The sequence below is a fragment of the Falco rusticolus genome, chromosome 3, assembly GCF_015220075.1.
Source record: "Falco rusticolus isolate bFalRus1 chromosome 3, bFalRus1.pri, whole genome shotgun sequence".
NCBI classification, from domain to species: Eukaryota; Metazoa; Chordata; class Aves; order Falconiformes; family Falconidae; genus Falco; species Falco rusticolus.
The window spans coordinates 115,553,283-115,576,746 of record NC_051189.1 but is presented as its reverse complement, the minus strand read 5'-3'; the positions used below and the strand labels follow the sequence as shown (position 1 = coordinate 115,576,746).

The window sequence follows — 23,464 nt, the reverse complement described above, 5'->3', positions numbered from 1 at the left end:
AGTGACAGAGGCCACATTGTTATCCAGCTGCCAGAGAAAATATTTTGGTCTTGTAGGTAGCGCAGGTCAGGGTCCGTGAGATTAGTGGTCTCCTATGCCTTTGCCTATGGATCGACACTGTATTGTACTTGGCATCTAGGCAAGGTTTCCCATCGTTAGTCTGTGTGTTATGTTTCTTTCTGTGGTTTTTGGGGTTTTTTTTTTCCTGGTTCTGTGAATGGGCCTGTGACAGTATGCTTACTGGTGGCTGTATTGTCACATTGTCTTCAGATGTGCTTATTTATTAAACTTGCCAAGATAGGATAAAATCAGAATTCAGCTGAGAAGTTTGGATTTAGTAATGAGGCTGCTTTGTGGGATGCTGTTCTTCCTTGGCCGAGGGGCCTGGTTTACAGGCTACAATCTCTACCCCAGAAAGCGCTCATGGTAAGTGCCGCTTTTCATTGAGTGCAGGGTTGATCCTTCCCCGTATTACTGATACGGGGCTCTTGGGGAACATCAGGGTTATTTCAACAGGAGGTGAGTGCCACGCACAAAGCCAGAGCTAATGACGGTCCCCACGTGAACTGCCTGGGGTATCTCTGAAGTCCTGCAGGCTGGGGGCTCTATTCTGTGGCTTTGAATTCCTGCTGCTGGTTGCCATGGATTCTCTGCTCCTTTGACAATGTGATGTTTCTCTGTAGCCATCAGCATCTGGCATGGCTAATATTTAGGTTGGAAGCTTAATCGGTTATAGGGGGGAGAACAAAGACAAGTAACACAAAGCTTAAAGGCCAGCAAAACCACCCACTGAAACCCAACAAAAGGCAAAAGGAATACAAGCGTTTTCTTTCCTGCTTGGCTGATCTCCTCACCTAGACCCACTGGGCATATTCTCCTGTTTCAGTGTAGCCCTGAGTGTTTATTCATAATCAGGAGGCCACTGTTATGGTAGACTTGGCAGATAAATAGGGGAAACAGAGATTGGGTGGGATGGAGCAGGGAAAGGGGGCTGGTATCACCTTGTGTCAAATTCTAAACAGTTTGGAAACAAATAGACTGCTCCCTTCCCGAAATCGTGCGCTGCTTTGCACCTGACCCCGAGGCCCCAGCCGGGTGAGTCTGTGCACACAAGAAGGGAGGCCGCTGGTCCCACGTGTTTGTGTTTCACTCACTGATCCTCGCTTTGTGTGAGCCGCTGCATCAAGGCAACTACCTGCAGAAGGGAAGATTGTTTTGCCAGAGAGCAGACAGTTTGCAGTGGACAAATATGCCATAGTCACATGGAAGGGGCGTCGCAAGGAGTGATGAAAGTAAAGTTCACGTGTATTTGGATCTGGATTTAGATACCTCTTTCCTGCATCTCTGCTTCCCAGAGATTGCTAATGCTGAGTCGGAAGCAGGCTGTAGAAGCAAACTGACACGATCATCCTGTATCTGCATGAACTGAAATGCATCAGATGTCAAAAAGGTGCCTCTAAATATGTCATCATATCTGCTTATCTTCTCAGATCACCTTCTTTCTTCAGATATTGGTTAGCCCTGTTGACCTTCTGGAATAGGGTCAGAGTAGAGGTGACCTCTCTGGAAAAGTAAGGTGGGATGGAGTGGCATTACGTCGTATCTGCAGAGCTGTCCCAGCTGCAGAGTTTTATCTGAGGCAATTAACGTGGCTGCACTCAAATATATTTCAGTGATGGCTAGGGATCATACGAACTCTGGAGAATAAACAAGATGGAATAAATGTGCAATCCCCTTCATGTCACCTTTGTACAAGTCCTCAGCTGACGGAATCAGTGCAGGCTCCCCTGGACCAAAGCAGTTCTCAGTGCATGGGAGGAGCTGCTGCGTTGCTCTGCCATTGGCTCGTTGACTTTCAAAGACTTTGCTGTTTCTAAGCACTACGGGGTCCTGACAGAAGCTTCCAGTGAATCTTGCTGGAGTAGCCTAAAATGTTGCTATCCTAATCTTCCGGTCCCTCCTCTCTGCTGGTGTTTGTGGCTTTGTAACAGGAGTGCCATCAGGCAGCGTATGCCCACGTTTTTGCGCTCTCAAGTTCAGGGCATGGCGTATGACTTTAGGTAAGTGCCAGGCTGAGGGTAGGACAGATTTTCCATTGTGCCATCTCTGCTACAGGGACAGTTTCTCCTAGCAGAGGCCTGGGGCAGGCAGTGATGAGGTGGTGATGTCTGCAAGCAGCACAGCCAGAACTACCCAGCAAAGCCAGGAGCCACATGTGAAAATGAGATGCAGGCTCATAGGGCACTTGTCAAACTTGTATTCTCCATAAACTGGACACAGCTACAAGTGGCTGAGCTCTCAGGCCTCCTCTCCAACTTCACTCTGCCTCCAGAGTGCAGACCAGGTGATAAAACAGTAAAACATCAGCCTCTCGTGCATGCAGTGGTTGTGTCACGCCAAAGCAACAAGGCAGGGAGGCAGAATGGGGTCATACAACAAGGAGTGCTTCAGTTGGGGGAGAATAAAGCTCCGAAGCATTTTTCCTTGTAATATCCCTTTTTTTTTCAGCTCCTGAATGCTTTATTGCTACATCTTACCGTGGTGTGTTTATCTATGTTGATTACGAGTGATAGGAGCTGAGTCTCACCCTGAGAGCAAGCTCTGTTGCTGCCTAGTCTTCCTTGAGAAGATCGGATTGAGAACGGGTGAGGATTCCTGTCCAGACAGGACTGAACAGCCCATCGCCAAGTCGACAGCAGTGAAATCTGAGTCATGCCGATTGCTTCCCTTGGAGACAGCAGCGGCACTGAAGGGGCGGGAGGGCTGCGTGAGAAACACTAAAGACAACGAAACTCGCAAAACACCTGGTGAAGTTTCATGCGCGGGGTGAAACCGGTGTTAGTGGATCATCCCGATGTGCAATCCAGACTCAGCGTCTCCGTTATACCAGTGCGTGATGGAAGCTGGCGGTGGCCAGAACCGTAAGGTGGAAGCAGCTGGTGTCTGTACCAACCTGAGCTCAGAGCCCGCTGCCACGTGAGCACAGAAACCAGTGGGAATTGGATGCCTGAGGCCGTTAGCAAAGCTGTTACCAGCTGCTCTCCTGTGCAGCTCAGATGGGGAGGGACTCTGCGTGGAAGCAACATATTCTTTAATAAAAAGTCAACAAGAACAGCAGAGGCAGCCCTTGATGGCTTCATCCTGGCTGCTCTGGGAGGGACTGTGGACCAGCACAGAGTTGCTACTCTGCTCAGCCAAGGAGAGCTCTCGAGTCTGATCCAGGAACGTCACCAAAACTATCCATGCACGGTTTATATGTGTATTCCCTGCTGGAGATGTGGCAGTGTGAGAGATCGGTGCATGGCCAGGAGTGAAGCCATCTTAGCTGGGCTCTCAGGGAGGATGGACCAGCATCCTTCACTCCATCCAAGGTCCACCTCTGTGCCCGTCTAGTTTCCAGCCCAGGAGCATCTGCTGAGCACCTGGCTTTTCACCCTGTCAGCGTGGGCAGCTCGCACCAAATGGGCTGGCAGTATCTGTCGTGGTTAGCAATAACTGGGAGTTTCAGAGATGCCAGATTCCTTTCGAGAGGAATTATTGTTCTGCAAATGATTCACTTAAAAGTCTAGCCCAAGACTTGTTATAAACACATGGAGAGTAGCTTAGTGGAAACAACATATTCCTTATAGAAAGGCCATTAAAGTGCAGCATTCATTCATAAACTCCTGTAGATTTTCTTTGCCTTTCCATAAAAAAAATCAGCAATTAAAAAAAGTCTGCGCTTGGCAGCTTTGAATATTTAAAGAAATCTTCTTACAATTTTTTTAAACCTCTGCTAATAAAGAAACAGTCTGCCCTTCCTGCATATTTCCATTTTGATGAAATAGTAATTTTTGTCCACAAACTTGTTGCTTATGATGAATAGTATGAGCTGTTGTGGTGATACCATATACACGTGGCTGAAGGATGTGACAGGAGCGTGGCCACCGATTCATCCTCTTCTCGGAGCAGGGGGGAACCAGCAGCACAGAGCACCCAGAGACTGTGCGGAGGCACTTCTGTGCTGGCTGCTAGTAGGATTTGCTGGAGAAAAAGGAAAGATGACCAATGTTTGGGTAATTAAGTGTCTGACAGTTTATTAACATAAGATGGGAGAGACCTGGAGAAAGTGCCAGAAGAGAGGACAGGCAGGGCATTATTTTGGTATGTCGCTTCTCAGCTCACGTAGTCCCATGAGCCTCACCTTTGTCAGGAATTTTATAGTGGAAGGGAGTGCGTGGTGATCTGCCTGTCTACTTCCCTCTAAGTAAAATCATATACAAATGCTTGAAAAAAAAACAAGTTAGTCTGGAACTAAATCAAAAAACCATGAACTACAGCAAAGAAATATGACGGGGTTTGGTTTTATCTGGGTAGGTCAAGTTCTCTGAACACTGAGCGATTGTTTGTATTTGTGGGCTGAGCTGGCCTTTAGCTCCAAATTCAAGGAAAAAGTTTTGCCAAGTTGCCTGGTCACATTGCATTCAATTTACTGACCAACATCCCGCCTTGACGGTCGGTGACCTGGCTGCCTGGTAGTGTGCGCTTGCTGATGAAGGAGCAGTTGCCGACGATGTGGTGTTTTGCATCCCTGGGGCAGGAGGAGGGAAGCAGAGGTACGTCTGCCTCTCTGCGTGGCCCCACCAGAGAGGCTCAGGCCTAATCTTGTACATAGCTACAGGCAGAAGAATTGGTAATCCCAACGACTGTGGGAGTTAAGAGCCAGCAGAGCATCCCTTCTCCATTCCAGCAGTGCCTTTGGGAAGCCCTTCGTGTGTTCAGCTGGGTGGCATGGAAATAGCTGTGGAAGATCAGTATCCTTCACTGCCCGTTTCCTCTGTCTGGCTCAGTTTTAGATCTGTGCGTCTGATGAAGAATGACACCATGAACTTCCAGAAATTCCCCTACACCAATGAAGACGAAGCCTGGAAAACCTACCTAGAGAACCCGCTGACCGCAGCCACCAAAGCTATGATGAGGGTGAATGGAGATGACGACAGTGTGGCTGCCCTGAGCCTCCTCTATGACTACTACATGGTATGTGCCCACTGGGGCTGGGTGTCTTGGGAGAGTTTGTACCAGGGGAGAAGCGTGAAGGTAAAATACACGCTCAGCCACCTTAGGAGGGTACCCATCTGCTGAGCTGTCTGTGTTTTTTACGCAGTGATCCTCATAACACCCACAGGTATAGCGTGCCACTATTATCTGTGTAGCGCAGGTGGTAAACTGAGGCACAAACCACCATTATACCGTAGAGGGGACCCAGAACAGGGTGGAAAACTGAACCTGGGTGTCTTGAGTCTCAGGCTGATGGGTTTTTCCCCTGACAGCTTTCAGGTAAGAAACGGCAATGCTTTGAGAGACATGGAGCTGCGATAGCAAAGTGCTTTGCAGCCCCTAGCATCTTTATTTTTCTAGTGCTGCTGTAGGGTGGAGCTTCAAAAAATGTGGATATGATTTAGCCCTAACTGAAGCCGATAGCTCTGATGTTCCTATTCACTTGGGTGCTTTTGAAAATCCTCCCCAGAACAAGACGATGTGGCTTGCCTAAGGTTACCTTGGGAATCCATGGCAGCAGCCCAGCAAGAGCGCCCTGGTCTCCTGCGTCCTCACCCGGTGTTTGTTATTCACCCAGTGTTTTATCTATGAGACTTCACTTGCCACACAGACAAGGCTAATTTCTCCTCTCTTTTCCATTAATAAAATATAACAATAAACAAACTCTTTGTTCTGCCTTGTTCTAGGTCCCAAAGGAGAAGAGGATTCTTCCATCTGGAATGATGGGACGCAATGAACTAGGAAAGAGGTTAGCTTCATTTTTTGCTCTCTATAGCTGTCTAATTCTCCTGCAGCTGCTTGCATGGATGATGGGTCTCTTAGCTTGCATAAAATAGACATCAAAGCACAGTGTTATTACCAACAACAGTGGAGGTTATTAACCCTGAGACATATATTAAAATTCTTTAGGCCAGATCCCAAGCAGGTATAAATTGAGCTACACCCATTTACACAACTGAGGATCTGTCTAGCTGTGTTCAGGGGAGTTGCACTGATTTGCAGCAGCTGAAGAATTTGTCTTTATTTCCTACTTTGTGACAACTGGAAGGGGGAAAGGGATTAAGCATTGGCAGCAAGAAGGGAATGACCAAGTCCTCTTCCATTCCCTTAGCTGATAAGGGTTTCTGTTTCACTTGCTTCCAGTCTCCCAGGATTCTCTTCCAGTGACTCCCATTTGTCCTTTGAGGTTTTTGGATAATTAACTATTAAATTAATGGCTCATTTGCCACTATGAGTTCAGTTCCCCTTCCTGGATGCTGTGTACTTTGGCAACCCTTTCTGGTTGTCTGTTTTTAACTACTTGACAGAATAAGCCTCCTGAACGATACTTCATTCCTTCTTCATAAGTAAGCTGAGTTAAGCTGTTTTCTCCTCTCTGAAAGGCCACTGCATTCTTGACAGTGGCATGTTTTTTTATTAACTGTGGAAATTTCACCATATAGCTGAAGGTGAAGCTCTGGAAGCAGAGTGGGTGGGAGCTACTCATTCAGCTTTACTTCCCTTGGGGGTAGCTTGCGCTGCCAAGAGGTGTGCGGGTTGCTAATGTGGGGGTTGGTTTGTTTTCTGAGCATGGTAACAGGGGCAATAAGCCATCTCTTCCCAGCTCAGCTAGGGACGCAGAGTCAGCAGGGTCACAAAGTCACTGCTGCAGAAGGGACCAGTTCTTGAGGTGCTGCACAAAGGGATGGTTTCTGTGTGCAAGAGGAGTGCGGTTTTGTACGTGTTTTTATCGCCTCATAGCTCCTGTACTTAGTCTTTTCTGCTCTGAAGTCTGGACCATACACCTCACTTCCAATACTGCAGCCCTGTCAATTTTTCACTGATCTCATGTTCTCTGGGAGTTTTGCTTACTAAGCTCCTGGAGTTTGTGAACTTGCACAAGAATCAGATTTCCTTAAAAAAAAAAAAGGAAAAGGAAAAGAAAAAAGTTTAAAAAAATCAGCTTTCAGTGTCAATGAGCCCTAAAAAGACTAAGATGGAAAGACCACATAGCAGTTATCCTTCTTATTGTCCCTGCTGCCCTGCGTGTTTAATAGCCTAAATAAAGAAATAATGGATGTAGGCCCTGGATGTGCAGCCCCAAACCACATCTAAACCATATTCTCTGGTTCCATGTGATCATCCCTTATCTGCTGAACACCTCTGACTCTTGCTGATTGCACTGAGAGGTGTGTGGGTGGGTGGAGATCACCCATGGGCCTGTCAGATCTCCCGTATCAAGCAGCAGATGTACACAGCTGACTCAAGGTCACCTGGTAGCTAGACTGTGCAGTTTGCTTCCCAGCAGCACATCAAGGCACTTGCTTCTTGCTGTGACAGCTTGCTGGGGTTGCCCACGCTCTGCCCTGGTTTGAGACAGGACCCTCTCTCCACTAGGCACTGCCACGGAATGGAGTACGACCCAGACATCGCATCCTTTGATGGCTCAGCCCATCTCATGAAGCTCTTGTCTGAAAATGTTTCCATGACCCAAGAATACTGTGAGCCACAGAAGAAGAACGGCTTAAGTCTTGAAGGCATTCCTACTCCTCACAAGCCAGTCATGCTTCCACCAGGCACTAGCAAGCTGGATGTCACCCCAGACAACTACATGGTCCCTCCAGGGGATGTATACGACAACAGCTCATTGAACTCCCTCTTCGAGACCATCCCTGTAGCCCCACCACAGCAGAGGTGGCAGCCAGACAGCACTTTCAAAGAGGATCCCCAGGAGGTCAGAGCCGTTAGTGGGTTGCGTGCTGGCAGTGCTGCCCAGGGGGTGCTGCACAAGGCTGTCTAGTGTGGGGTTTGCTCGTGCTGGAGTCACTGGGAGCTTTGCTTTTGCATTAGAAGCTTGATGCCATTCCCATGGAATTGTTGGGGGGTTACATTGATTTTGGAAGTAGGATAAGGTTTTGAAACGAGGGTTCATGTTTTATCTGTGGCCTCTGTTGTAAGGTCTGGGAGAAGGTGGATGGACAAAGCGGTGAAAGATTCCACTTCTGACTGTTTTGTTTCCACTTGTCTACAGTCGCTGCTCTTCAGTGATATCCTCAAACCCCAGCCAGAGCCACCTTGCCCTGAGACTTACGCTGCAGACGGTGTTAAGAGGTAATTACCGATCCACAGCCTCTGGGTTTCCAGTGCACTTGGCTGTGTCCCTTTCCTCGGGAAAGACCGCGTCCCTTTCCTCGCCCCACTCCAGTCCTGACGATGACCACTGCAAACCTACAGATCTCATGCTTTTGCAGAGACAAGTTGTCTCCTGGTGCCTTAGGAGCAAGTTGCCATTCCGTGACTTTTTAGACACAAAACAGCGATGAATTTTAGTGTTTGTAGTATGAAGCGGGGCTTAGGGTTTGAAATGTTTTGCTGAGAAGGAGTCAAACCCAATCTTCCATTCAAGTTAAGCAGATGCAGTTGTGCCAGTTCATGTTTTTAGCTGGAGAGGTGTGGGGTTCAGGCTTTATACCACTTTGACCAGCAGAGCACCTCCAGCACCAACTGCTCCCACTGCTGTGGTCACGTCTCATCAGCACCTTGACCTGCACCCAAGTTTTCCACGAGAGGGTTTGCTGTGCATTACAGCCCCCTTCCCAGGGAGCCCTGCTTGCTTCCTGCACCATTTTTCCACAAGCTACTTGGAATGGGGTAAATGACAGAGAAGATGAGGATGACAGTTGATAAGGGCGATAAGCAGCCTCCTCCTAATCTAAGGTTTAGGCTCTCGCTTTGGGTTTAGCACTGTAAGTGACCCTTGATTTCAGAAGGTGCCACTGCCTGTCATTCCTAAAACGCGCGAGAGGTTTCTTCCTGCTCTCCACCCCTCTCTCAGGCAGAGCTTTCCTGCTCTAGATACCGCATCAAACCTCCCAGCAGGTAACATTATTCCACCTCCCACTTTTTATTTGCCTCCTGAGTCACCTGACTCTGTGACTCAGCTGTCAGACGTGGGGATTTTCACACAGACAGCAGCTCGTGTTTGTGAGCGAGAGGCTTTGCTGTTTGCTGTTTATTTGTGCACTAACATTCTCTGGCACTCCTGGCTCTAGATAAGAGGAGTTGCCAAGCCTATCTTCAGAGATGGCATCGCAGGGGAGGTGGAGCAGGAAAAAGAGATGGGTTGGTGACTAAACAGGAATACGATGATCCTCAGCTCCAGGGCGCTTGAAGGGTCTGTGTGAAGGCTTGTGTACAGCTGGTGGCTTGCACGGATTCCTCACAGAAGAAAATAGCTTGAGCTGTAGCCTCATGGTTTGAATCCTCATGGGTGTTGGTGAATGCCCAAGAGCAAGGCTTCTTGAAAGTCAGGCTCCTTTTTTAAATGTGCTTGTCAACAGTGACACCTTCCTCTGTGCAACACTACAAATCTTTTCTGTAAAGTCTGAAGTTGCTGCCCACCAGACCGTGAGTTCAACAAGCGGGCTTCCAAGTCCATTTTTAAGGACCTGGATAAACAAGTGGATGTCAGTGTCCTGCAGGTCGTTCTGTTCCTACAGGACCCATTAGGACACAGTCTTCCCGGGCCAGCTATTTATGGGTGTGAATTTAGAGACAGGAATCTGAGTTGAGGCTGTTGTAAAAATCTCATCACAGGTCCCTATTTTTGTTTGGTTTGTTGAGGCTTTTGATTATGCAATGGTTCTGTAGCCATCCACAGAAAAATAGGGGTTACAATAATCTACAGGGCTGGGTTTTTCAAGCCAAAACTAAAGGGTAAAATGAGGATATCTGAGAACAGGGTGTTGGGGAGGATCAGTACGTGCTGTGCTGGGAGGTGCTTGATGGTGTAGGGGCATGTGAGATGGGGAATAGGGCAGAGACTCCTGTGTGTACAGTGTCTGTAACCTGTAGTGGTGGAGACTTGCATGTCTCTTCTTTTGCTTTTGGAGTGAAACAGCAGCGTGTGCTTATTCATCATTCTCTCTTTGTTCCATACAAGTGACTTTGAATACACTCTGGGGTCACCCAAAGCCATTCACATCAAATCTGGGGACTCTCCCATGGCCTACCTCAACAAAGGACAGTTCTACCCCATCACGCTGCGGACAGCTGGAGACAGCAAATGTTTACACTTGTCCTCAAATAAAGTGAAGGTAAGAGACAAACTGACAATTTTGCTGACACACGCTGTAATCAGACATCCAGCAATTGTACTGGCCTGGGAACAGAGCTGAGCGTGAAGAGTAATGGCTTTGTGGCTCATGTTGGCTTAAAGCGATGAATGGGATGGATTCACTTATAGCAAGTTAATCCTCTGATGCAGAGCAGCAGCCTTCATGTTACCTGGCAGTTGAAACCTTTCACGGTATGGTCAGGGATGTACAAAAGGCCTCCCTAGCCGATGGCTGGCTGGGGGCCCTGGTGGGAAGACTTCTGAGCTGGAGAGAGGTTCCCCATCTTGCTCCTGGGATGTGTGGACAAGCCCCAGAGCCATCCCTGAGACTAAGCTGAGCTTGAGTTCCCCACAAAGAAACCTGCTCCTCCAATCCTGAGGGGTATTTAGGGGCTCGACTTTGGACATCTCAAGACCTAAAGGATTCCTGAAACTGAGAAAGTCTAGAAAAAGACCATTTTGGCTGTCCCAGCCTAATACCTGCTGGAGCACTGCAAACATTCCTCCAGTGCAGGATCCTTGTATGCCTTGGAGTCAGCGGAAACTCAAGGGCAGCGCAGTTAGAGGGCATACAGGGCATCTCAGTTTTGCTCCTGGCTGTGTTCAGGACCGTGTTCAAGTCCCTTCCCTCACCTGCCTCAGTTTCCCCAGCTATAAAACTTTAACAGTGACGCCAAGCTGGCCCTGGATGGAAAGGGCAGTGAGGGCACCAAGCGTTAGGCTGCTGTGTATCCTGATACGGGATATCCTCGCTGTGTTACAGAGCGTTGTGATGATTGTTTTTGACAATGAAAAGATCCCAACGGAGCAGCTCAAGTTCTGGAAACACTGGCATTCCCGCCAGCCCACAGCCAAGCAGAGAGTCATTGATGTCGGTATGAGCGGGGCTGTTTGATCGCGATGGCTGGGTGGGGTCAATAACTTCTAGCACCATTTTACTGCGTTTCCGATACACGGTAACGCAGCTGAAGCTCCAGCATCTGGCCTGGGGGAAAGCGGGGAGGAGCAGGCTGGTCTGCTGGCTTCAGAGCCTTTCTGGCTGAGGAGCCCTTGCGGGTTTAAGGCTGTTTGCCAAGTGTAGGGACACGCACTAGGAGCCCAAGGGACGTCAAGAAGAGCCTCAGTCAGAGAGATAGAAACTGCGACACAATTTTGGCTCTTACAGGTGTGAGCTATGGCTTCTTGGAATCTAGGAATCTGAGCTAGAACAGGCTTTGGTACTGCCTGTCCTTCTCCACTGCCACCACACAGGCTTTACAGCGTGTTGTGCTTGGCCAGACGAAGGTTTTGTCTGTCCAGCAGAGCACCCTGCTGAGTAGCTTGTGGCTCCCAGCGAGACACACACGGTTGTTTGAATTTGGAAGTAATCTGCATTGATTTTGCATAACATCACTACTCACACAGCAGTCACCAGCCAATACGTGTGACTCATTTCTGGCCTATCCCTTACATATGTGCACTTAGGCTTATCCAGCGGTATCACGGGCGGCCTCTGTTACATTACAAGGCTCCTTGTAGCCTTGGAGTCAGTGAGAGGCAGGTTCTGGGGGCGCGGAAAGCCTAGGGGGTGCAACTAGTTTTGCAGCCAGAATGCAAACTGCTTCTCCATTGCATTTCAGCTGACTGTAAAGAAAACTTCAACACGGTGCAGAACATCGAGGAGTTAGCCTACAACGCGCTGTCCTTCGTGTGGAACATCCACGAAGAAGCAAAGGTACAAACTGCTTGTGGAAGGGATCTGGGAAGCAAACCTGCAGCCTCCTTTCTGACGGCCCAGGCGCGCTCCCCCCATGCCTCAGCTGAAAGACAGAGAGAGTTTCAAATCCAAACAATGCCGTTCCAGTGGCCCCAGGTAGTGTTTGTCTGCCAGGACAGCCGGGAAGGACACCATGCTTCTCTGTGTGTTTAAGCATTGCCATTAGCTAATAAACACTCTGGGTATACCTGAGACTGGCTCAGAGATGTTTTTTTAGTGCTGATGGATAACTCTGAAGAAAGCCTTTTGCAGCAGGCAGCCTAGATCAGGGCTCTGCTCACATGTAGGTGAAGCCTATTTAAATAAACCACAGCTTAGGAAACAAAGACCCTTCTTTCAAGGCAGCATTTTGAGGCAGGAATGACTGACACCCTTCTGTGGCTTGTGTGATGTGGAAGGGAGCCAGGCAGGTCACAAGATCCCTTTTGACCTTAAAATCTATAAAGCTTATATCCACGTCTTTCCTGCTCTGCTGTCTCTTCTGCATCCCTTCAGAGTCTCTCCTTAACACTTTGTATCTAGTGTGGACTGAAAGAAGCATATAAAAACAAGATGAAGTCATGAAGAAAAAAAAGAAAAGCATAGATACCCCATCTCTCTGAAGCTGGTAGCTTGGGAAAACTCTGGTTTGCTTTGGGATCTCAATAAGCCCTTCTTTTAGCCCAAAGGCGACCTTGGTCTTTTACAACCCAAGAGGTTAACAAATGTCTTCAAGGCAAAGTTGTCAGAAATGGAAATATGTCAGGTATGTGGCAAGCCCTCGGGGGCACCTCAGCAAAACTGGGTTTAACTCTTAGCAGAAACTCTGTGCATGCACTGGCCTGGGGCAGGTAAAGGTGAGACTTCAGAGAGCTGTGAGGGCTGGGAGCTGCGACAGGAGGGGTCAGGTATTTGGGTCGTCTGTAGCACCTGTTACTTCTCTTCTTCCAATTAAATTTCACACCACAGTGAAGTGGTTTTCTTTTCTAAATATAGGTACTGACTAGATCTGACATTAGGTTTCAGGGCTGAAATCCTCAGCCAGAGCCCTGCTGAGGGAGCTGTGGGAGCTTCTCCAGCTGCAAATCTGTCCCCAGAGTCCAGGGGAAATTTCAAGGTCACACAAATGAATTTATAATTTGGAGATACAATGTGGGATTATATCTGTGCTCAGCATTTTTTCAGAAGTTTCCACTGGAGGTAACTCCATCCTAATCATAAAGGAGACCGGTGCGTGATGAATATTTATTTCACCAGCAGCAATGATTTGTAATTCCTGAAGCTGTAGTCTAGCCCTCCTCCCTTCCTCCAGGGTGTTGCTGTCTGAGGGTCCCTTGTTCAAATGAAAGATCAGAAATATCAGCAAGAACATCCCCAGGCAGATGGGGGTGGATAGCCTAAAATAAAGAGATGGAGAGCTGCAACCGGTGTGGGGGGAGCCTGTGGCTGGGAAGGGCTGGTGGCTGCGCTCGGGTGGGAAACCCACAGCTCATACGCTTGGCTGACGCTGTGAGGGTTGGGAGGACGTTTCAGTAGCTGCTTTTGCCCCTACCCGCTGCTGTCATCGCTGTTGGACAGGAATATTTGCAGCCCCAACAAGCTGTATCAATCTGTTCCTACTTGCAGGTATTTATTGGGGTGAATTGCTTGAGCACTGACTTCTCCTCTCAGAAGGGGGTGAAGGGCGTCCCGCTCAACCTCCAGATAGACACTTACGACTACGGCAATGGGACCAGCCAGCTGGTGCACCGCGCCGTCTGCCAGATCAAGATATTCTGTGATAAGGTAGAACGCCGCTTTTCCACCAGGTTGTCCAAGAGGAATTTTAAACTGCTGTGTGGTGACTCCAGGAGAAAAAAAAGAAAGGTTGTGAGAGTCTGGAACAGTCAGGGCTGAGGAACAGAGGTGGTTAGCCACCTCGGCTGAGTAAGCACAGCAAGGATGTGTCTGCACTGCTGAGGCTTTGTAGAACAGTCTCATTAGAAAGTTTTCCCCACATCAGACCTACATGGGATTGTGCTTCATAATAAACTCTATTTTTGACAAGTCTTTAAGCAGCAGAAGAGATGAGAATCTCATTAGAGCTTCTTCCCCTCAGATATGTTCCCACAGAAAAATTTCTCTCAGCTATTTTTGTCTGCACCTTTCATTTTTAAAAGCAAGTTTCATTTTTGTTGTTGGGTTGGTTTTTTTTTCATTTCTAAGTATCAGAAAGTTCTGGGTGGCCTGTAGGTTTCTGAGATGAGCAGTTTTGAATAAAGGCTGCCTTTACCTTAGCGTGCTTACCTCCCAGAGATGGTCAGTACACCCTCTCTTGCCAATGTCAGAACTGATTTTTTCTTGACAATGTCAGAACAACGTCCTGATTTTTGCCTTATCTTCCCCGCAGGGAGCAGAGAGGAAAATGCGGGATGACGAAAGGAAACAGTTCAGAAGGAAAGGAAAATGCCTGGACTCCAATAACAATGGTCAGTGCTAGTGTTTGTTACCTGATCAGAAGGGTGTTGAAATCCATGTAGGCTTGTCCGTTAACTTCCACAAGATCTGGCCCTGGGTATTTCCAAGCCTGATGAAATCAGCACCATTCAGAAATAGCTTGTCAGTCAGGTCTGTGCCTGGGCTCCTACCAAAGCCCTTCATTAACACTAATCAACCTTGCCGAATTGTCCCGGGGTCTTGGCAGGGAGCCTTCCCGAGGGGAGATGGCACTGGGCGAGCCCTTGAGACCTGGTTCTGCAGGGTCCCATCTTTTTTTTAATACTTCTGTTGGGCGGCCTTGGGCAGGTGCTTTCCCCTCTCTGCATGTAGTTGCCTCTTAACATGCCATCTGAACTGAGATGAACTGGACTTTCCATCTGTAGGTCTGAAAGGCTGTTTGCTCTCTGGCTTCAGAGGGAATGAAATCACGTTCCTGAGGCCAGAGACTGACCTCGAAACCCAGCCAGTCCTGTTTATCCCCAACGTCCATTTTTCAAACCTGCAGAGGTGTGGCACGGTAAGTCCCTTCAAAAAAACAACCAACCTCTTGCCCTCATCTGTCACCCCTGTCATTTTCAAACTGATCGGTCCCCCAGACATGACTTGTGTTATGTAAAAAAACCAAACCAAACCACAATTCTTCTGTGGAAATGTGGTGAACTTGAAGATGTAGCTGTCAGGAGTGGCCTAGATAGTCATGCAACAGTGATGGGCAAGATAACCCTTCCAGGTTCCTTCCAGCCCGATATTCCTGTGGTTTACAGGAATCACCTGCAGCTTCCAGAGGACTGGAGTGGTAGCAGAAAGTAAACTATAGAAAAATGTGACTGTTTCAGTCCCTGCATGTGTGGGACATCTCTCACTTGTCCTCTGCCCCAGTCTGTCCCCTTGAGCCTAAGGAAACCCAGACCCAGCGTCCTTCAGAGCTCAGCAGTATTCCTGCAAGCAACAACTGTCTCAGTTTATCAAAAAGGGGGGAAAAGCCACCTCTGACAACACTGTAGCATCCTGTTGTAGTGGCCGCTGTACTGAGGTATCGGCATCAAAACCAGGGACTAGAAGAATTCTGGTTTACAACCAAAGAACTTGGTCCCAGATCCCAAGCAGGTTGTGAGATTTGACCTGCTTTTGGGTCTAGCTAGATGTGTTAGGCCTCTTCCAGGCAGTGGAGGTTCTTTATATCAGGTTTAATTTAATCTAAGAAACACATAGGGATGTTTGGGTTTAATTGCATAGGAAAACTGATGGACTGGGAGGTGGGAAATCATGTTTAAAATGTGCCCGTGTTGCCTTCCCCAGCTTCACTGGCACACAATGATACTGTGCAAACTGAAAGATTGATGTTTCCTTTCCATTTCAAGGTTCTCCCTCCTGCTGTTCCCAACTCTGCAAACAGGTAAGGATGCAGCAGGTTGTATTGCCCATCCACCAGCTGCTTTGGTTCTTTGGGTATGGGATATATGTGGGATATATACATCCACGGGCAGTATATATCTACAGGTGTAAAGTAACATAGCATGGTGTCTCCCTGATGCCCCTGAGTGTCAAAATATGTGTTAAACTTTGGCCTAGAATGGACTCAAGGGATGCAGAAACACGGATACATTCCTTTCCCTATCGGTGAGCCACTCCAGCATGAGTGTGGCCATGACCGTCCCGCTGTTCTTATTGAGACAATGTTGGAAAGGGCAGGGGAGGAAGATCACTGAAGGATTTGAGTAACCAGAGACAGATACTGCTGTAAAATAAACTGGAATGAAGCAGAAATCACACTTGTAATGTGTCTGGAGTGGGGAGAACCAGTAGTTGCCCTGGGCTTGATCCGCTGTCCGGTGATATCAACACAGAAACAATGACATGAAGGTGCAAAAGGCTTTTGATTATGATGTGATCCCAAAACCACTGCCTGTGCGCACTGACGTCCCTGTATGTGTTAGGCAGGAAGTTGCAACTCTGGTAGAGTTGCTGTAATTACAAACCCGATATTTAATTGCTGAATGTTTGTTGGAGTAATTGGTTGTTCAATCAAAAGTTCAATTGCTGGAATTGTTTTGTTTGTTACTATTGTTCAGTCTTCTTGAGAGCACTGTATTCCTTTTGCGTAGGCTGCCCTTAAAACGGAGTGGGGCCTCATTCACGGACGAGTTTGACCCGATACCTCCAAAACAGACCAAGGAAGAAGATCCTCAGAGAGGTAGCCCTTGGGATGGGAGCTCTTCTTGAATGCGGTGGCCCATTTGATTCAAGTAACCTTGGATCTGGAATGACGTGAGGCCACGTGGCTCTGAGCGCACGCTGTGAGGAGCCCTGGTTCAGTGCTGTGCTTTGTCTCTTGCAGTCCTGTTGTACGTGCGGAGGGAGTCAGAGGAAGTGTTTGATGCTCTCATGTTGAAGACACCAGATCTCCAGGGCCTCAGAACAGCTGTAAGTGTTATCAAAACACTCGTGGCACATGAACAAATGGCAGATAAAAGGGCAATGCCACGTGGTATATAGGAAGCTGGACATAAGTCTGCTTATATCTCGTGCCTGCTTTCTCTTGAGAATGGAAATGGAAATTGTGAGCAGCAGGTGAATTCTGCCCACAGCTCCTGGCACAGGCTGTGTGTTGCTAGAAGAACACACCTCATGGCAAGATGTTTTGTTCAGATCACACTGTAAGTCTCCTCTTGTGAAAACACATTCATGTTTTCCATTGTAAAACATCCTTTCCATTCTCAAGGCTGTAGATGTGCAATCTGAAGCCGATTCTGGCCTCATGCTGGAATTCCCTGTGCTGTGTTTGAGGAGCACACTGACATATTTCTGTGATGATTATCAGCAGCATCTCTGATAACCCCCCTGTCTTTGGAGATTGCTGGGAAGGAAACAAACAATAAACCTCCCAGATTTGGGGTGGCTTTATGGCTGCACTTTAAGCTCTGTTGTTTTACAAACTTTTAAAAATAGAGAGTTTGAAAAATGTCAGCACGGAGGATTCTTTGCCATCTTCTCCCTCCCCCATCCCTCACCACAAAGAATCAAAAAACCTCTACAGAAAATGCGTGTGAAAAAGCTTCAGAACTCCTGTCACCCTAAGGCCGTAGCTGTGCTTGCCTGAGAGAGTTCTGGAAAGCTTTGCCATCAGCCAAAGCAAAAGCTGCCGTCAGAGCAGCCACAGCAGCCACGGCCAAACACCTCCTGCAGTTTCTCTCACCTTTGGATGCATCAGCAGAGGAGGAGCTCAGCAGGCTCTTTGCCCAGCAGGGCGAAGCATCAAGGCCCAAACAGGCCAGGGAATGAGAGGAAGAAAATGAGGATTGTTCCCAGGGTTCCTGGCCTGGCAGTAGCCATCAGAAAGAGAACTGAGGCCAAGCCGCAGCCCATCCGTCTGTCCGCCCACTGCCAGCCACAGCCATGTTCAAATCGGCCCATTCAGGCCATTGCTTCGGCCCGGTTTTCTCAAATAAAAGGGACGGGGAATCCTTTGCTGCCAAATACCCCTGGCTTGGTGTTATCTTTGATTTTTATCATAGGAATTTCATGTTACAAGTACAAAGAATTGCCATGTTTTCTCTTACAGATTTCAGAAAAATATGGGCTTCCTGAAGAAAGCATTTACAAAGTCTACAAAAAATGCAAAAGAGGGTAAGCTAATCTCTCATCTGCTTTAATGCTGTGCCTCTAAACCCCCATTCTCTTTGGTACCCTGCCATAGGCTGAAATAGACTTTTAACAAGATAATAAAAAGTGAAGCCATGTGACTCTGTGCTATTTGGAGCATATAAAACTCAGATCTTTCTGGGCTTTAAAGATTTGGGATAATGCTTGTTTGTATTATATGTTTGGAGTGTAAAGTCTCCCAAGGAAAGGAAGTTGGATGAAGGAGGAATTGTTTGGGTAGTTTAATGGGTGATCTTTTGTGCCTCAGTCTAAAAGCCTGAGGTTATGGAGAACTTATCTTACTGCCATCAGAGAGGTATAAATGTTTGCTTCTCCAAATCGAGTGCCTAAATGTCCCTGGCTCAGAAACAGACTGTACCAGCTAAACAGCAGCATGGGTGGCCTTGGTGGAGGAGAGGGGATTGCTGAAAGGGGGGCGTCTGTCCCCAGCTTTGCCATCCCAGCCCCAGCCCAGGGAGGTCAATAGGAAACCTCACACTCCCTTTGGGAGGTGCTGGATCAGACCCTTCTGGGCACTGGTGGCTCCCGCGCGGCCCCAGTACAGAAATGCAGGTCCTGCTTGAGGCGCCTGCCAGGCGCTGCTGAGACCAGCACAGCTCTGGGGGGTGACTGAGGTCTGCAGCAAATGTGAAATGGCTTCTCAGCTTCCTCGTGGTGTTGATCAGCGAAGGATCCACGTGCATCTCCCCCGTGGCTGACAGGGAATGGTGCGGGTCTGCGTGAGCTGAGAACCAGCTGCTGGTCTTCCGCGGAGGGCAGTAGTCCAGATGTGGGGCCAAGTGCTACTTTCAGAAACGTTTTCTGGAGTAAGAACTCCCTCTGGTTCTCCCCATCTCTGGCAGCGAGTTCTCCCTTCAGCTGACAGAAAGGGAACGAACGACTCATCAACTCTCAAGCTTATTTTCATAAAGCTGAACCTGGAGCCTTTCTTGCAGAGCGAGCGCGATGTGATCGGGCTCTGCCAGCAGCGGTGACTGCCTGGGAGATGAACTCATTGTTGTTGCTGGCCCCGGTCCAGGGTTTGAGTCTGAGACAGAAGAAGAGCAGGGCTGGTGCCGTCCCGCGTTGGGAAGCCCTGCTGTTCTCACTAGCTGGGCCCCCCGGCCCCGAGGGGTCCCCTGCGTAACGGGACGAGGGAACAGAGCCCCTGGGAGCCGAGGGTTAGTCCAAAGTTCTGCTTCTGCCTCTGCTTTCTGGTGACAGTGCAGTGAGAAGGTCCTAAAGCTCCTTGGGTGGCATCTTCCAGCTCATTTGGTGCCACCATAACTCGGTCCCCACGGGACTCAGCCTGTGTGCCTGGAGTGGAGCGGAGCTAAAGTGAGGCTGGGGGCAGCTGCCGGGTGGGAGCAGACGAGGCCGTGGCTTCTCCTCCACGCCTTGATGTGGTGCCACTGAACTGGGAAGCTGTAACACCCCCCCCCCCCCCGCCTCTAAATCCACAACTGAGCAACCTTCCCCCGTTTAGGAGGGGTTCTAGATATGGTCCTAATTTTAAGATGATGGATGAGCTATAGGGAGGTACCCAACTTTGTCAGGAGGCTCTTCCACCTGCTCCTGAACTGCTCAGCGTTGTCAGATGCTGCTCATCCACTAGCCCCAGAAATGGAAATTTTCTCCCCAAAGAAAAAAAGCAACACTGGCAGCCTGAGGAGAGGGGTTGCCCCCAGACCTCCAGCTGCGGAGCACCTCGGGCAGCTGGTGGCGGAGCACAACTGCAGAGGACGGGGGTGGTGGATGGTTTATTATCACAGGTTCAGGATTGAGCCAAAACTCCGGTGTGTCAGCTGTGGCGTGGCGTGTGATGTGACCATCACAGGTCATCAGGCTGTCAGCGGGCAACTCCTCGCGTAACTCCAGCTGGGCTGCAGTTTTCTGAGCCAGCTGATTGTGAGCATCTGCATGGCAAGAGATCCAAGCAGGGATGAGTTTGCAGGTGGACCAGGAAATGGCAGCGCTTCAGGGGAGAGGCCACCTCTACTTTGTTTTGCTTTGGTTTGGTTCATTACTCGATCTGATAAGTAGTGAATGTTATTTAATAACGATCGGGAAGGAAAACAAACAGATGTCCTTTCCATCTCTTTCCCAAAACGGAGGAGCAGAGAGGTGTCTAATGCAAAGAAAAGGCAACACCTGGAAATGAAGATGAAAAAAAAGAATAAATTTGACACCTAGTTTAATGAAAGCTGGACGTGACTGATGCCACAGCTTATGGCTGAAGGTGGGAGTCATACAAGATTTTCTCTAGTCTGCTAGATGGTGGGGTCAGATGCTGTTTCCTGCTCCCCCAGATTTCATTTTCCTTTGAATATCTTATCCTCTTGCTCCACCCTAAACAATCCTCTCTTGGTAATTACAGCTTGAGGGTCAGATCTTCATCTGGTGTAAGCTAGTGAAGCTCACCGGTGCTACCTGGATTTCAGAGGTGAGGACCTGCTGTCAGCCATGGGCCTCCTTCGTGTGATGAGCTCATTCAGATGAACTTAGTCTCAGGGTGACTCAAGAGCAATAATAAGTAATTTCGTATCTTGGTGAGGTTTGGTCTAGAAAAACAATACAGGGCTCGGATTCCTCATCAACGCTCCCTTGAATCTTTTGTGGTTGAGAAATCAGATGGAAGTGCGGTGGCAGGAGGTACAGGTGACTTCTCCGGCTTCCTGCTCTAAGCTAGCCAGCGATGACTGGAGCCGCTCTGTTGCAAGGCTTTTTGTGACAGCCCACCCTTGGGAATCCGCACTGTCAGAGGCTGGCATCCCTGGGATCCCCGGCTCGGGGACCTGGGCCCCTCGCCCCGCAGCAGCCCCAGCACCGCTGCTGGCCGGTGCCGGGGGTGAGATGATTCACCAGGGAGCTCCGTGGCTGGTGTCAGCACCTGTGCCAGCCTCCCCCTGCGCTGGGTGCGATGCCCTTCCCCAGCCGCGCCGTGACAGAACTGCTAGCCTGTTGGTGAAGGGGTTTGTGTCTCAGCGTCAAGCCCTGGGACGTGGCTCACACCAGAACAGGCTGGACACGAGGACACAGCTCCCACCTTCCCCCCTGAAGTTGGGCACGCTGGGGCAGGGCTGCCCTGCGCCTGCCCGCGCACGCTGGGATCACACGGGCAGGTGCCGGTCGCTGAGCCCGGTGTGGCTGCGCTGACCTCCGAGGCGTTGCTCGGGGGGACAGCGGGGCCCCGTGTTTGTGCTTGTTAAGCCGTTAGGTTTGTTAGATGCTCAGCCTTTTCTTTTTCTGTTTTTAATCTTGGCTTGTGGAGCATTGCACAATTAATGCTATTGCCCCATTAATGACCCCAGCAGGAACCTGGAGGGGATGTGCTTTCTGCAAAGAAAGATAATTTGTTCTCTTTGTTTCCTCCAAACAGTTACAAATTTCACGTCTGATTTATGGGAACACAGTGGGGCGACGCAAAGCTGCCCCGTTACTCCCATCACAGTGATGAGGGGCTCTTGCCTGGCACAGAACTGCAGCCTCAGGTTGAAATCAGCTGTTGAAATGTTTCCTTCTCCCCGCATCTCCCGTGTAGTTGGTTCCAGAAGCGGTGTGATCCGCAGCAGGGCTGGAGGTGTGCCCTTGGGAATTCAGGAGTTCAGCCTGCCTGCGTGTGTTCCTCGCGGAAAGGGCTCCCAGGCAAGGCTCAGGGCACGTCTGCATGGGAGGTTGTTCTGGATATTCCATTCCAAACCACTTCCAGCCATTCCCAAAGCAGTCTCAGCTTGTTCCGAATAACGCAGCCCTACAAGCATCCAGGCAAGAAGCGAGGAGTGAGCAATTCTGCTCTAAATTCACACCCTGCCATAATCCAGACTAATTTGCCTGTGGAGCAAACGCTGGGCCTAGGCATGTCGAGGGTAGAATTGCGAAAAGCTCTGCAGGATGTTCCTTTTGTGTTGTATTGTGGCTTTAATTAATTAATCGTGGCTGAGCCCCTCAAATTGGGGAGGGTGGATGCTGCAGGGCTTTCTTCTTCCTCCCCGGGGCCATGACTCCCGGAGCAGCCTGGCAGCGGCCAACCTGCCCGGTGGGCAGGCAGCAGGGAGCGCGGCTGCGGTAACGCCACGCTGATCGATAGCAGGGTGCTAACGGCGGGTTTTAATGGGAATTTTGTGCGGAGGCATTTCAAAGAGGGCCACCCCCATGCCATGAGGCTTTGCCGGTGATGTGATTTCCCACTCGTGACAGGGGATCCCGGGTGTGCGGTGACACCCAGCCCTCCCGAGCAAGCCACTCCGCAAACCTTTCCACATGCCTTGTCTGACCCAGCCGTCCTCCCTCTCCCGTAGGATCCTGGTGAACATGGACAACAACATCATCCAGCACTACAGCAACCACATGGCCTTTCTCCTGGACATGGTGGAAGCAGAGAACAAGTTCCAGATCATCCTCAAGGAGCTATAAAGAGCCGCAGGCAGCACTTACTGGGACTTCTCTCAAAGCCGGCAAGTTTGACCCAACAGAACTCAGCCTCGTGCCTCAACTGGTTGCTTTTACTTGAATCCCCGGCCTCTGGGGAGGGACCCGCCTCGGGCCAGGCCGGAGACTGCTTGGAAGATCTGTTATCGATGTGAACGTGGAACTTCTCTCTGTTGAGTTTATTATTATTATTATTTTTTATTTTATTTTATTTTATTCCCTTCTGGCGATGGGCCTGACCTCCTGTTTCACAGCTGGGAACGCGAAGCTACACTAACACGGCTGGCAGAGCTGGGCAGAGGCAGGGACGGCCGCTGCGTGCTGTCTGCCTTGGCCCGGGGCTGCTGCCACCCCGGGCTTTGGCTTTCTCCCACCCCACCAGTCACGCAGAACCTTCAAACCATTTCCAGCTGGGCTGAGCCCGGCACTGAGCTTCTCTCTGTCCACAGAGACTTTCACAGATGCTTTTAAAACTCCCTGTTAAACGGACACTGCCTGCTCCCCCGCCCCCCCCCCCCCCCCCCCCCCCCGCCGTATTTCTGGTTGTAAATACCACAAAGGCCTCCATAGCCCTTGTTTATACATTTCTGATGTATTGTTCCTTTTATATTTTATATACGGATAAATATGCATCGTTTTATATTTGACTCAGTATGGTGACACAGCATTTCAAACACAGGCTGCTTCACATTTCTCTGTGAACTCCTTTTGTAACTGTGTTGTTGGTTTTGTTGTTTTGGATATTCCGTAGTAATAAAGGTTCAAAGACGGAAAGTGACCTGTTTTCCCCCAGCTCCGGAGGCCGGAGTCGGGAAGGGCCGGGCAGGAGCCAGGCAGGGAGGTGACCTCAGAGGCACAGAAAGGACTCGAGGCTGGTGGAGCACCGCATGCTGCCCAAGCACGAGGGGTTTGTCCCTCTGAGCTGTGAAGGGCTGAGAGACGGCAAGTGCTGCCGACCTGCTCGCCTCTGCGCCTCTGCTTCCACCAGCGCACGCAGCCCAGCCAGGGCTCTCCCCGTTCCGCCACAGACGTGCCGGCACGGTGCTGTG

The 23,464-nt window shown here is 49.5% G+C and overlaps 1 protein-coding gene across 1 annotated transcript in view; it reads left to right on the top strand.

The window, feature by feature from the left end:
- Positions 1 to 22,925, top strand: part of GRHL3 (grainyhead like transcription factor 3) — a 30,829-nt gene extending 7,904 nt beyond the window's left edge. Inside the window, exons 4-18 of the mRNA XM_037382332.1 lie at positions 4,830 to 5,016; positions 5,724 to 5,785; positions 7,414 to 7,750; positions 8,048 to 8,127; positions 9,959 to 10,112; positions 10,896 to 11,007; positions 11,752 to 11,846; positions 13,494 to 13,652; positions 14,257 to 14,335; positions 14,729 to 14,862; positions 15,707 to 15,741; positions 16,451 to 16,539; positions 16,684 to 16,769; positions 17,908 to 17,972; positions 22,286 to 22,925. Of these exons, the coding sequence (XP_037238229.1) occupies positions 4,830 to 5,016; positions 5,724 to 5,785; positions 7,414 to 7,750; positions 8,048 to 8,127; positions 9,959 to 10,112; positions 10,896 to 11,007; positions 11,752 to 11,846; positions 13,494 to 13,652; positions 14,257 to 14,335; positions 14,729 to 14,862; positions 15,707 to 15,741; positions 16,451 to 16,539; positions 16,684 to 16,769; positions 17,908 to 17,972; positions 22,286 to 22,400 (1,789 nt within the window). The 3' untranslated portion in view covers positions 22,401 to 22,925. The remainder of the gene's footprint in view (positions 1 to 4,829; positions 5,017 to 5,723; positions 5,786 to 7,413; positions 7,751 to 8,047; positions 8,128 to 9,958; positions 10,113 to 10,895; positions 11,008 to 11,751; positions 11,847 to 13,493; positions 13,653 to 14,256; positions 14,336 to 14,728; positions 14,863 to 15,706; positions 15,742 to 16,450; positions 16,540 to 16,683; positions 16,770 to 17,907; positions 17,973 to 22,285) is intronic.
- Positions 22,926 to 23,464: the final 539 nt, after the last annotated feature.